Source organism: Cervus canadensis, chromosome 26 (genome assembly GCF_019320065.1).
Source record: "Cervus canadensis isolate Bull #8, Minnesota chromosome 26, ASM1932006v1, whole genome shotgun sequence".
Classification (NCBI taxonomy): Eukaryota; Metazoa; Chordata; class Mammalia; order Artiodactyla; family Cervidae; genus Cervus; species Cervus canadensis.
In genome coordinates this window covers 49,949,992-49,963,773 of record NC_057411.1, presented here as the reverse complement: position 1 = coordinate 49,963,773, position 13,782 = coordinate 49,949,992, and the positions used below count along the sequence as shown (strand labels likewise).

At 62.6% G+C, this 13,782-nt stretch overlaps 1 protein-coding gene across 1 annotated transcript in view; it reads right to left on the bottom strand.

The window, feature by feature from the left end:
- HTRA3 (HtrA serine peptidase 3) overlaps positions 1-12,971 on the bottom strand; it is a 29,524-nt gene extending 16,553 nt beyond the window's left edge. Inside the window, exon 1 of the mRNA XM_043448135.1 lies at positions 12,238-12,971. Within this exon, the coding sequence (XP_043304070.1) occupies positions 12,238-12,622 (385 nt within the window). The 5' untranslated portion in view covers positions 12,623-12,971. The remainder of the gene's footprint in view (positions 1-12,237) is intronic.
- Between the last annotated feature and the right edge of the window lie 811 nt (positions 12,972-13,782).

Here is a 13,782-nt window from a genome sequence, read left to right as displayed (position 1 = left end):
AGAGGGCTCAGCCCATAGCCCAGCTCCATAGCTGAGGGTCTCTGGGAAGTGACCGGCCACCAGGATCTGGAGAAAATCTGGTTTTCCCGACTGTCCAAGGGGACGGGAAGGAGCGCAGGCCCACGATCGGGGCCTCGGAAGCCTCTGTGGACAAGTGAGGTCCCCACCCACAGCCAGACTCATCTCTCCGGCTGTCCAGGGGGCGGCCAGGGCAGGGGTCATCGGTTCCATCCCGAAGGTGGAAAAACGGAAACTCCGTTGGAGCAGAGCCAGGTTCTGGATGGGGCCACAGGTCTCCCTGTCCTTGGGGCCCTCCCTCGCCCCGGACCACCCCCTCCAAGGCCCTGACTGTGCACTGAAGCCTGACTGGGACTCGGGGCCCAGAACAGAGCTTGCCTTGGGCTCCGTGGTCAGGGGAGGCGAGGAGGGCCCACCCCACCGATCCTGTGATGTCTGCCTCTCAATCAGCCCATGGTCACTGACCGTGGAGGGCCCAGCCTCCCGCGGTCAGCCTGAATCAAAGGCCGCCTGTCCAGGGTGGCCGGAGCCTAGCTGAGATGTGCCCCACTTTTGGCTCCTTGATGATCAAACTGCGGGCCGCCTGGGGCCCCCCTGCAGAGGCAGAGCCCAGTGGAGGGGTGGCGTCTCAGGTTCAGAGGTCATGGTCACAGACTTGGGGCCCACCCTAGGCCAGGGCTCTGCGGCTCCCAGCACACGCAGATGCCCAGCACGTTTATTTCCAGGTGGATGGCTAACAGTCCCCGAAATTCTGAGGGAGAAGCTACTGGCCTGCCAGCCCGTGGGGGCTGAGCCTAGCTCTGCTGCCCCGTCCAAGGGCGCTGGGAACCTGTATTCATGTCTGTCTTCAAGGTGGAGTGGCTATTTCAGGTTCCGTGGTCTCACAAAGTTCTCCCCTACCAGGCAATCCCCATGTCCCTAAGGTTCCTGGAGAACGCAGGCAGGGGAGGGCTTGGCACTAGGCCTAGGCTCGTGCCCACCACCGCTCTGCGCTGGGACAGGCAAGCCCACATGGGCAAGGCCAGGTATCACCCCTCCCAGTGGGGCCACTCACCCCCGGCTCCATCGCCCATCTCTCTGTGCCTCCTCCCATCCGGACCTCTCCCGAATCCCCCCTACCACGACGTTCCGGCCTGTCCCAGGTGCAGCTCAAAGCCTGCCTCCTCTAGGCAGCCCCCTGGCGGTTTCTCCCAGATCCTCCTTGGGGCTCTCGGCATAAGGCCCGGTCCGCCGCGCTCGCTCTCATAGGGATGCCGAGCACCTTCTGGGCGCACACCCCGTGCTGGGAACAGGCCAGTGGCTGGCCAGTCCCAGCACCGTGTGACCAGCGACGGGACAGAGGCAGGCCCAGGGTGCGCTGTGGAGTCCAGTGCCTGGAAGGGCGCGCTGGGTGGGGGGAACAGAGGTGCAAAGACACAGCAGGAGGGCAGCTGCCGCTGGATCCGGCCGACTGCAAACCAGGCCCAGTGTGAGCAAGGCAGAGGAGGGGTGAGAGCATCGGGTCAGAAGAGGCCGTGCTACCACGGGACCCACGTGACCCGACCTCAGGGGCCCCGTCCCCAACCTCAGGGACCTTGTCCCACGACCTCAGGGACCCCGTCCCCCATCTCAGGGACCTCATCCCACGACCTCAGGGCCCCCATCCCCGACCTCAGGGACCTCATCCCACGACCTCAGGGACCCCGTCCCCCACCTCAGGGACCCCGTCCCCCATCTCAGGGACCCCATCCCCAACCTCAGGGACCCTGTCCCCTGACCTCAGGGACCACACCCCCGACCTTAGGGACCCCGTCCCCGACCTCAAGGACCCCATCCCCGACCTCAGGGACCCTGTCCCCTGACCTCAGGGAACCCATCCCCGACCTCAGAGACTTCATCCTCAACCTCAGGGACTCTGACTCCATCCCTGATCCCAAGGACCCCATCCCCCAATCTCAGAGACCCCATCCCCCAACCTCAGGGACCCCATCCCTGACCTCAGGGGCTTCATCCCCGACCTCTGGGACTCTGACTCCATCCCCCATCTCAGGGACTCCACAGAGCTTTAGGCACGTCTGCTCCCTGCCAGCTGATCCAGCCCAGGTCCCGCTGGCCAGCTGAGGGCGCCCCAAGCTGACCAAGCTACTGGGCCACCGACCCGGCCGCCCGCAGATCCGGACCGCCCTGCAGGTGCTGTTCTTTCCAACGCAGCCTCTCCAGAGATGCGTTAAAATTGGCGACACTCAATTTCATGGGATGATTTAAAAACAAAAACCCCCTGTAAAATATTCACGGGCCACAGGCTGGCAGGAAAACACACCGAAAGATTTCACGACGGCCGTTTGGGGCAGAGGTAGGGTGATGGGTGACTTTGTTTGGGTTTCTGGATTTTCTGAAGGTTCTCCCCCAGGCAAGTGAGACAGAGACAGGAGACAGAGAGGCCTGGTTGGGGCGGGGCGTGTGTGTGGGGGGGTGCTGTGAGCTGGACTGGTGAGTGTGAGCCGGAGGCTGCGCTGTGTCTCCGGCGCCCCCGCGGGCAGGTGGCAGGGCCCCAGTGGCTGCAGGAACCCCAGGGAGAAGCCGGGCAAGGCTCACCTCCCACCCGCGCACCAGCCCCTTTGGGACACAGCAGACCTGTCAGGGTGCCCCACAGCCCAGCTGTCACCAGCAGAGGCGACCCCCACGGCGGCCCCTGAGACGGGGAGGGTGGGAAGGATGGAGGGCAGGGATGCTCTGGCAGACCCCCTCTGATCCAGCAGCACACAGTAGGTCTGCAAACATCTCCACAAAGGTTGTTCCTGCTAAGCAGGTCTCGCAGCGGGAGCCGCATGCCAGGAAACGGGCTGAAGGTGAAGACAGTTGAGGGTGGACGCAGGCCTGGTGCCTCCTGAGGCTCTGCCCTCCCTGACTCTGCGCACCCCAAGAGCTCCTGGGTCAGCCGGATGGTTCACAGCCCCCCTACCAGATCCTGTCCCTTTAATCAGTCGGGCGAGGTGGGTGGTGGGGATGGGGTGGGAGGCGGGGCAGGGCGGGCTTCCTGGGACGCCTCCCCACACACGGATGAATCATCCCATGAATCAGTGGGAAAGGAGAGACGCGGTTCCCACCGCCGCGTTCCACTTGAAAACCTCGGGCCCCACGGCTGGGAGGCAGACTCTGTTTATTTGGGGGGTTTGACAACCCCCACCCCGGCCTCACCCTGTCCTGGAGCCAAAGTTCTGAAGTCAACAGTCAGTCTTGACCAGATTCAGCTGTTAGCATTTGTGCGTGTGTGTGTTTTCAAAAATAAGCTGTAGTCCGCAGGCCTTGGGAGTCCTAGTCAGGAAGAACTTGACATCAGAGCAAAGCTCCCAAGGCCAGGGGCCAGCGGCACCTCCCGGGGACGCGAGAAGAGCCGAGTGTGCCCGGGGCCCTCCTCCTGCGTTTCTGGGCGGCAGGGCTTCCGGGAGGGCTGACAGTGGCGGACCCTGAAAGAGGACCTACTGTGTGTGCTGACTCTGGATACTCACGACGGCCAGGGAAATGGATGGGGAAGTCCCGGCCCAGGATGGCAGAGGGACTGGCCCAGACACCCCACCCAGGGCCACTCGTATTGCCGCACAGGTTGTGTACTGCACAACTCTGGGACCATTATTAACAGAGATCACAGCATGACAGCTGCCCTTGGAATTGTGCAGTGCGCAACCTGCCCGGCTGTACACCTTACCCGTCCAGCACACAACAGGCAGAGCCAGGGCTGAGACTCAGTTTTTTTCCTCTAACTCGGAGGTCACTGCCCATTCTTCTATTGCCTCCTGCAATCAGAAGACTCCCCCACTACCCCCACCATCACCCAGCGGTCAGCTAAGAGCTGAGGATGGAGGGGTCATCAGCAGGTGCCCACAAGGTCCCATGCTGGGCCCATCTGTCCACAATGCTGACTACAGCCTGCAGGCCAGATGGCAAGCTCTCACCAGGGCTTGGGGACCGGGGTGTCCAGGTCCCACGCCTGCTGCCTCGCTAGTGCCGCACCAGCCTCCTGGGGCCCTCAGCTGTGGTTCCCCAACCACACATGCTCTGCAGTGCCCCCCGCTTCTCCTGTGGCCCCCCAGGCCCAGGCCAACACACTAACCCTGGGGAGCCCCCCTGCCTGACTCAGTGGGCTCAGGGACCAAGCTCTGTCATCTGGGGCCCAAGGCCCTATGTGACCCCTCCCAGACCTGTCCTTCAAGAATGTCCCCGTGGCCTGGGCACCCCTGACCCACAGCGGGGAGCAGAGAGCCGGGGGAACAGGGGCCCTGTGAGTGGGTGCGCAGTCCCAGGGGCCTCTCCGCGGCCTCTCGCCCACACCCCCAGGCCCCACCCACCACCCACAAGGGGCCGCTTTGTAGCCCCAGGGGCTGCCTTCCGGATCTAATTAGTTCCCAGGATGGCTCCCTGCCTGTGTTTTTCTTTTTCTTGAAAACATGCCTGTCCCGGAGTGAACTGTCTCCCTGCAGCCAAAGACGGTGACTTCAGATCCTGCTGCGGCTCCCGGGGTGGGGTGGTGGGGAGGGGGGACCCCTGCTGTCTGCGACCCCCAGCCTCCCGTCCCTGGAACACAGGGCTGAGGGCTGCAGCCAGACCTCCACTCCACGGGCCACGCCAGCCCAGGCTCCGGGCATTTGGGCTTTGGGGACTTTTCACAGCCGCTCTGCAGGGCAGGGATCGTCACGATTGTACAGACGAGGAAAAAGGCTCAGAGAGGTCAGGGCACCCAGCAAGGCTGGCAGCCAGGCCCCTCGACCCCTGACACGTCTCTTTCTCCTCGTTGGTCCTTGTCCAGGGTGACGGGCTGTCTGGCTCCCAGGAGAGCCTGGCATGGCCCGTCCTCAGCTTGGGGTCAGCCCGGCTCCTCTGGCTGTGAATCCCACTGCGGTTGCGGCCAACGCCACGGAGCAGAGGGCTCTGCCACCAGCCTGTCTGCACTTTATTGAAGGGGCCCACAGGCCAGGGAGGACTCCGGGCCGCCTGCAAGCTAAGGTGGGGTCAACCCCCTGGTCTTCCTCTTACAGGAAGCCCTCCCTGCCCTACTGGCTTAGCAGTTGACTCCTCTGGGCTCAGGGTCCTCAGCTGTGACGTGGGGGTTAAACGAGGCCAGGGGAACCCCCGTGGGTAAGGCCTGGCACGTGGCAGCCTTTCTGCCAACGCTGCCTTCTGGCTCCTTCCCACCCTCAAAGGCTCTGCTTCCCTCTCATAAACTCCATTCATGTCAGAAACGTCCACTTGGCAATGTTTAGGTTTGTTCCCACTAATGCCTGTTAGCCCTTACACTGGGGTAAATTATCTCATCAATTGTCAATGATCCAGGGAGGAGGGTCTGTTGTCCCCCCTTCACAGATGGGGAAGCTAAAGGTGTGGAGAGCCTAGACTTGCAGGGCCTCATCACGGGAAGTGGTGGAGCTGGGGCAGAACTGGGTCTCAGTCCTGGTTCTGCTAGAGGACTAAAGCATACGGTTGGGCAGGTTGTGCACTGCACAATTCTGGGGGGCCCCCTGCTACCCTCTGCAGCAGACCTGGCATTCTATTTGAGAGGCACACACCCACATGTCCTGGCCATGTCTGTGCTACTCTAGGGCAAGGAGTCTGTGCTTTCACTCTTCTTCCAACTATTCAACACCTTCATCAAAACTAAGCTGGGAGGCTACTTCCTCAAGGTGCTGGAGGCCTGCCTGGTGTACAAGGACAGTCAGAGGGACCAGGCTCAGGGCAGAGCTGTCCCTTCCCACCTGATGACCTCGGGCAGGCCACTGTACCTTGCCGGGGTCTTTTCTTATAAAGGCCATGACAAACACATCCAGACACGATGGGCATTTAGCCTGCAGCACAAGGTCTCACCCTTGGCCCTGGTAAAGCCTGCTGGCTTCCCTCCATCAGAGCAGCTCGGGAGGAGGTGGCTTTCAGTCCCTCCGGTGGGACTCAGCCAGCAGCCCACCGCTCCACATCCGGTTCGCACGAACCCCGGGCTTGCAAGGAGGCCACGTGACTCTCTGCTTTTGGCAGCCGAGGGGGCATGTGTCAGGCCAGGTGGACGCCGTCAGCGGTTTGAGCCAGTCACACCTGAGCTCCGGCTTCCCCGGCACAACGGTCGTGGCGTGACGGACTCGGGGCAGTTCATCCCCCAAGTGGCTGGGTGGTCCCTGTCGGGTCCCCTTGGGATGTGGACTTGAAGCCCAGCTCAGACCCAGAATTGGACGGGGTGGGGGTGGGGTTCCATGGGCCCTGCAGGTCATGGAGGGGGCCCCACAGTCTGGAGGGGCAATAAGCCTGCAGCCCTGCCCCAAACACCGACCGTCCCCTCTCAGTGATGCAAATAGAGCAACATGGCACCAATGCAGGGACAGAGCCACTCGCCAGCCAGGCTTTTGCCATGGAAGCCCGTCCCCCACTGGCCACTCTCCCTGCCAGAACCCACGCCAGAACCTAATCAGAGCCCTCCAAACCTGCTCTTTCAGGAAAGGCCTGGCCACCCACCTGCCCTGCCCCTGCCCCCCTCAGTCATGAGCTCCCAGAGCCTCTGGAGCCTGTCCCCCTCGGCTGTCAGCCAAGCTCAGACCCACTCAGGCACCAGACTCCCACAGTCTGGGCCCCTGTACCCTGCTCTGCACACCTATTGCCCATGAGCTTCAGGGGTCTCTCGTTTCCTGAAGATGGGCCACCCTCACGGCTCCTCCAGCCTGTGCTCAGCGTTTCCTGCTATCCTCCTCTGCACGGGCTCTGTTTGCATCTGCCATCTCCATGGCCGTTTAGATGCTGCCTCCTCCAGGAAGCCCTCCCTCATCACTCCCCCTCCCCGTCCCAAAGATGGGTTCTCTCTCCCCCTGAGTTCCACCCATTTGTCCTTTGTCCCTCATGGCACAGATGATCAGGGATTTCACAGGGACTCGGCTGGTGATGGTGGTGGCGGTGGACAGCAAGCAGAGCCCAGGAGGTACTGAGCCGGCAGGCTGCAAGGGAAGTCCTGCTTGGTCCCCAAAGGCAAGTGGGAGTCCCGTGTGGAGGTTCATGGGAAGGGGACAGCCTTGGGGAAGACAGGACCAGATGGAGTGCTGTGGGATCCCAGCGCACCTCCAGAACAGCTTTAGGGAGCACGGTGGGGTGAGGGTGCCATCCAGGCCAAGCCCTGGCCGGGAAAGGATGGCGGCACAGCACTCCAGGCCCTACGCTCCTCCCGGCCGGACCCCTGGCTCCTCACGGGTTCTCAGGAGCCGCCAGAAGCTGCAGTCAGCCCCTGGTCTGGGCGGGGGAGGGGAGAGGTGGAGGCCCTGTGAGTCCCGAGTGCAAGGCCCGGGAAGCCGCTAAGAGGATTAAACACCGAAAGTCAACAAAGCTCTTAAATAAACAGAGCCCAGAGTCTCCACTGGCACCTGCTCTGGGGCTGAACAATAAAAGCCGATGATTAAATGCCACGTTGTGAATTGCCCTCCAGGCTTCTTGCTGGGAAAATCCCACGGACAGAGTTGGACAACGAAGCGACTGAGGACGAATGAACCGCCTCGGGGCTTGAAATTCTGACTTAATTGCAGCCTCGCAGGCCTCCTGGTCTGCAGCTGTGGGCGGAGGCTGTGAAAAGGGACACCTCTGCTCCACGCAGACGCCGCGCTCTTGGATTTACTCTCCCGCTGATGGATACTCATCCCCAACATGTAGCGTCTGCCTAGCACAGACATGGGAAGGTGCACAAGCTCCCCGGGTAGGTAGTGAGCCCACCATCACTGGGGGTATGCAAGGAGGGAACACCCACCACATGGGCTGGCCTTTCATTCCAATGGCACCAAATGAGCCCAGCTGCTGGACCAGGCCCACAGAGAACAAACAGACCAGACGTCCGCAAGATGAAAATAAGGCATTGAGTCAGAGAAGAAATGGGAGGTGGTTCAGAGGAGTCCCCAAGGTGTGCCGTGAGGCTAATGAAGGGGATTACCCAGGCAATCAGGGGGGGCCGCTCATCCAGGCTAAGGCAAGTTAAGGACTCAGTCCCACGAAGGTGAGGGAATGGGAATTTGGTGCAGCCGACATCACACGTGCAAAGACCCTGAGGTGGAAAGGAGACCAGTGTGGCTGGAGCAGGGGAGGAGACGGTGTTGGAGGGGTGGGCAGGCCCAGGCGGCACAGGGGTTTGGGGGTCAGGGTAGGCGTTGGGGAACTGCTGCAGAGGTCCCACCTGTGACGGGCAGCACAGATTCATCCTGGCCGCCGTGTGAAGAAGTGACCAAGGGGAGGATGAGGGAGGCGGCAAAGGTCCGCGGAGGCCAGCGTGGCCTGAGGGACCCTGCGGGGAACATCTCAAGGTCGAGCTGAGGACCCTCCTGCAGACAGGGAGTGAGTAATGGGGGGAAGTAAGGGGTCAAAGGGTGACGAAGGCTTCTGACCTAAACTCCCCAGGGGTGGTCCTGTCGGTTGAGGGTAAGGGCCAGCTGAGACACAGGACTCCGGCTCAGGGAAGGAGGGGGCTGGAGACAGGACCCTGGGTGCATCCAAAGGCAAGTGAGGGTGGAGCTGCAGGACTCACGTCCAGGGGGGAAACGCTGGAGACAGTAGCCCTTTACCTGCCGCTACACGTGGAGGTCACCCGGTGATTTCTGACCAGGCCCCAGGGAGGCTGGGGGGTGGGTAACGCTGCCAGGATGCTCTATAGAGGTTGAGCCTGTTGGTGCTGGAGACCCAGGCCTGACCCTGACCCCAGACCTCAGGGGCCCGCCGCCCTGCCTGCAGAAGAGTGCCAGCCAGACCCGGGCCAGGCCCGCCTCGGTCATTTCCCCGCCGAGTGACCTCAGCCCCATCACTTGGCCCTTCCCAGCCTCTGTGAGCACATCTGGGGTGCATGAGTAAGGAACAGATTCGCCAAGTGAGATGGCGCCGGTCGGAGCCTGGGACCGGCTCCAGTCCCACAGGGGCTGGACTCTGCCCCTGCCTCGCGGGAAGCCGGGTGTCTGAGGTCCCTGTGCTCCGGTGGGCGCCGGGAGCAAGGGCGGGCGGCGCAGGGACCCGCTGTGCAAGGCGCCCAGGGGAGGCTGGGCCCGTCTGGCCCCGCCCACAGAGGCCGCCCCGCCCACCGAGGCCGCCCCTCCCCGCCCTCCGGTGGCCTCAGCCCCTCTGGGTGCCCCCTGCCCCCTGGGGCTCTGAAGGCAGGGCTTGTGGTCTGCGCGCCCGCCTGGTGCGGCCGGTCCCTCTGCCTCTGCCCGGCTCCCCGTCTCCCTGCATCCTCCCCATCCATACGTCCAGAGAGCCCAGGTCACCTCCCAGGCTCAGCACCGGAGCTCCGCCTCTGGGGAGCCTCCCAGGCCTCGCCAGGTGATGGAAAGGGCGGTGGGAGGCGTCAGAAGCATGCTTATCATACACAAAATACACGGACTGTCGGTCCACCGCTCATTAGAGGCACGTGTCTGCTTGCTGGAGCTCATTACTCTCTGCACCAATTCCCCAAAACTGAGCAGTCATCCCACTTTACAGATGAGGAAACTGAGGACAAGGACCTCGCAGGCGGCACCGCGTTAGTAGGAGGGGCAGGGACGGCCCCAGCTGGTGACCTTCACTCAGCCCCTGAGCCCTCTGCGTCTGCCTGTGGTCACCAGGTTACTGTTCTCTGCTCAGCCTCCCGTGTCTCCCCCAGCATCTGAGTTTCTCCAGGACACAGCCAAGCTCTGCCTCATTGCAGGGGCCTTGTTACCACCCCACGGCCAGCAGGAAACACAGAGAAGGGGCTTCGCAAGCCGGGACTCCATCAGCCAAGAAGAAAGGTTTCACGACGTCCCTGGTGGTCCAGTGGCTAAGACTGTGCTCCCAATGTAGGGGGCCCGGGGTTCAATCCCTGGTCCGGGAACTAGGTCCCACTTGGGACAATTAAGAGCTCACCAACCACAACTAAAGATCCCCTGGGCCTCAACTAAGACCCGGTGCAGCCAAGTAAATGAACATTTAAAAAAAGAATACAACACTTAATAGTTATTAAAGAAAATAAAGCCTTCAAAATGCCTAGACCACCTCCAACCCACTCCAGCCCCTGGCGCCCTGGAGCCTGACTCTAAGAGCATCCACTACTTGGGAGAGTTGGCTTTGGGGGGTGCCCACGCCAGGCCCAGACTGAGCCCTCTGCCTGTCTGACCCGCCAGCATAGCCTGAGATGGGCCTGCTGGCTCTGAGCCCCAAAGCAGAGGGTGCGGTGGGCGCACAGTAAATGATAACATCCCCCCCGCCAAGACATTGAGTGGCCCCACGCCCCCAGTCTCCTGGGCACAATCCAAGCACAAGCCTGACCACATTACCCTCACTTCTCTTAAAACCTTTCAAAGGCTGTCCCATATAATCATGGCTAATCCCACATAATGCTTCCCAAACCAGGCTCCCTGGAACCCCGCGTGCCGGGGGGAGGTCCCGTGCATTCTCCCAGGAAGGAGCTCTTTGCTGAAGTTCTCTTGGGAAACCCTGGGTTTTTACCATTTTGGGGTTTTTTTGTTTTTGTTTTTACCTTGGTGCAGGTTTTCTCAGGAGCTCTGATAGACTCAAGTTGAGTGTGACTCCCCACTGCAGGGCTGGAGTTTACTTTCCAGAACTTTTGGGCCCCAGGACACTTGTTTTCAGAATCCCAGACCCGATTTGGGAAGCCTGGTCTAAGGGTGAAGTCTAAGGTACAACCTTCATGGGACATGCGTGGTCCTGTCCCTACCAAGCTGTCCAGCCTTGAGTGTCACACATGCACACACGCATATGCATGCACACATACACACATGCACGCACACACAACCACATGCACACATGCAGACATATGCACACGCACGCATACACACATGCACACGTGCACACACACATAAGTGCACACACACATGCACACACGCATATCCATGCATATACACATGCACACGCACACACCCACGTGCACACACACATACACACAAGTGCACACACACATACACACATGCAGGCACATGCACACACACACAAGTGCACGCACACATGCACACACATGCACACATGCATGCACACACACATCCCCCTGCACACCAGCTGCTCTGGGCTGCATGTTCTCCCCGACCCAGTTCACCACACACGGTAAGGTCTCCATGTGGCGGTTCACACTGCCTTCTCTTCCCAGGAGAGCTAGCGCTTCAGCCCCTCCAGGCTCCCCGGCCCCCCAGGCGGCCCTGTGCCCCATGGCGGAGCCCGTCCTGGGGTTATCGTCGCCCCGGCTGCTGCAGGCTGAGGACACACACAGAGCCTGATTTCTCTCGGTTGCTGTGAACTCAGTGCAGGGTGTGCCCTCAGAGCACTGAGGAACCAACGCTGGAGCCTGCCTTCCCAAGAGATGCCCCAGACGAGCATGGGCACAGCAGGGTTTTCTAGCATTTTCTTTCACAGGGTCAGCCTGTGTGGCGAGAAGCCATCTGGAGCCAACCCAGGCTGGGGGGGCTACTCTAAGGTTGGGCTTCTCCAGTGGCTCAGCAGTAAAGAACTGGTCTGCCAAGGCCAGAGATGAGAGATGTGGCTGCCATCCCTGGGTGGGGAAGACCCCCTGGAGGAGGGCATGGCAACCCACTCCAGAATTCTTGCCTGGAGAATCCCATGGACAGAGGAGCCTGGCGGGCTACAGTCCATGGAGTCACAAAGACACGGCTGAGCCACTTAGCACGCACGCACGCGTGCTCTAAGCTTTGATGGGACTGAGAGATTTCTTACCCCACAGCGTGTCCCCACGGAGCCCCCACACACAGTCCAGAGACCCCACACGCTGGCTCACCATTACTAAATGACCTTCCAGAGACGCATTTTAAATGCAGTACAAAAAAAGAGGAAACACTACACGTGGTTCATCCGCGTTTGAATATTGAGACATCAGGGCCAGGAAAGAGTGCTTTGCATCCAACACCCAGGCAGGGCAGGGATATGGGGGCCAGGGGAAACGAGACACAAGGTGGGTACATTTTAATGAGGCTGGAGAAACGCTGGGCGGACCAGGCCCCTTGGGGTGGTCAGAGAGCCCCTGGTCTCACCACTGTGGGCTACTTCTGTGACCTTGGGGACAGCACTTTACCTCTCCCCGTCTGGGTTCCCCGACCAGAAGACCAGAAGCCTGGTGAGATGATCTCTAAAAGAAAAAGTCACTTGTTCCCTGGGGAGCGCTCCGCTGTGGCTCTGAGCCCCGTTTCCCAGGAGACGCTTCTTCATCCCCCATCCCACCCCCACCAGCGACGCTGGTGCTCCCTCCCCGGCCGGCCGAGCGCTTACCCGATGGGCAGGCGCCCTTCTGCAGCTGGCGCACGGGCGTCCCGGAGAGCTGCAGCGCGCGGCGGCTGGCCGCCTGCAGCGCGCACACGTTGGCATAGGTGTGCCCGTCGGTGCCACACACGGCGTGCGCCCAGCGGCAGCGACACAGCCCGCGCACGCACTCCAGGCTCTCCCCGCACGGCGAGTCGACGGGGCGGCCGCACGGCTCGCCCTCGGTGGCGGCGCAGACGAGGCAGCAGTTGCAGAGATCCGGCACGTAGCCGCCGGGGCAGCGGGGGCTCGGGCACCGCGACACATCGCAGCGCGCGGGGCACGACGCGGCCGGGGGCTCCCGGGCCAGCGCCAAGGCGGCCAGCGCGGCCAGGAGCAGCGCCCGCGCCTGCATGGCGGACCGGCCGGCGGCGGGCGGCAGCGCGGGGGATCGGCCCCGGGAGGGGACGCGCACGGAGGCCGCGGCTCCGAACGCCGACGGAGGGAACGCGGCCACCTGCGCCGGCGGCTCGGGCTTAGGCGAGCGGGCGCCGGGACCGCAGGGACATTCCCGGGGCGCGGGGAACGCGGCGGCGAGGGGGACTGGAGAGGCGCCCCGTGCCGGCCCGGCCGACGGTCTGCGGGGCAGCCGGCCCCCGCCGCGTTTTAAAGCGCCGGCCGCCCGCCCTCGCAGAAATGGGGCGGCCCGGCCCCTCCGCCAGCCCCGCCCAGGCCCAACTGCCGCCCCCCTCCACCCCCGCGCCCGGCCTTCCGGGCCTGGACCCACCCGCGGCCAGAAGCTGGGCCTGCCTGGTCTGGGAAACCGGGTGATGGCTATGCAACGGGCCCCCACCCCCGGGTGTCAGGGGCCTTGCAGGGGAGGAGCCACCCCGCGTGCAGGCAGCGGGCACCACCCCGGGGAATCTGACCCGGCCCAGTTCATGTCCCAGTTCCAGTGACCTCAGCTACTCCCCCTGGTCCCCCCCAGCCCCCCCTTCATAGAATGGGCAAGGCCAGACCGTTAGTCCCCTCCTCCCCAGCCTGTCTCCTCTCCCTCCCCTGGGTCCCAGCGACCCCCACCCCCCATCCCGGGCCTCCTGGGCCTGGGTGCCCTCAGGACACACAGGCCTGGCCCCCTCCCCGCGGGTGGTTGAGGTGGACATCGCCCCTCTTGGGGAGACACTGGGGACAAACCTCCAGGAAGAGCCCACACCCCAATGTCCCAGGTCCTTAGAGCTTGGAGGAGTTGCTCCCCAAGGCTCCGCACGAGGTCTGTCTGGTTCCAGCCGAGCTCTTGGTGCCCTGGGACCCTGGTGTGGTCACCTGAAAGCCCTGTGCCTCAGTTTCCTCTCTGGGAAAGGGGAAGGTGTAGGGCTGTGCCGTATAGGGGGCGTCCTACGCCTTGAGGGGTGGCGCGCAGTCAACCCACAGGTGGCATCCCCCTGATTATTCTGCACACGTTCTCGGGAAAGCCGTTCCAGGCCCGGGGCCCTGCCCCGAGGGCCCAGAGCCTGGTGACCCGGCTGCCTGCAGTGTGACGGGGGCTGTGGGGGGGTGGTGTGGGCCAAGGAGAGA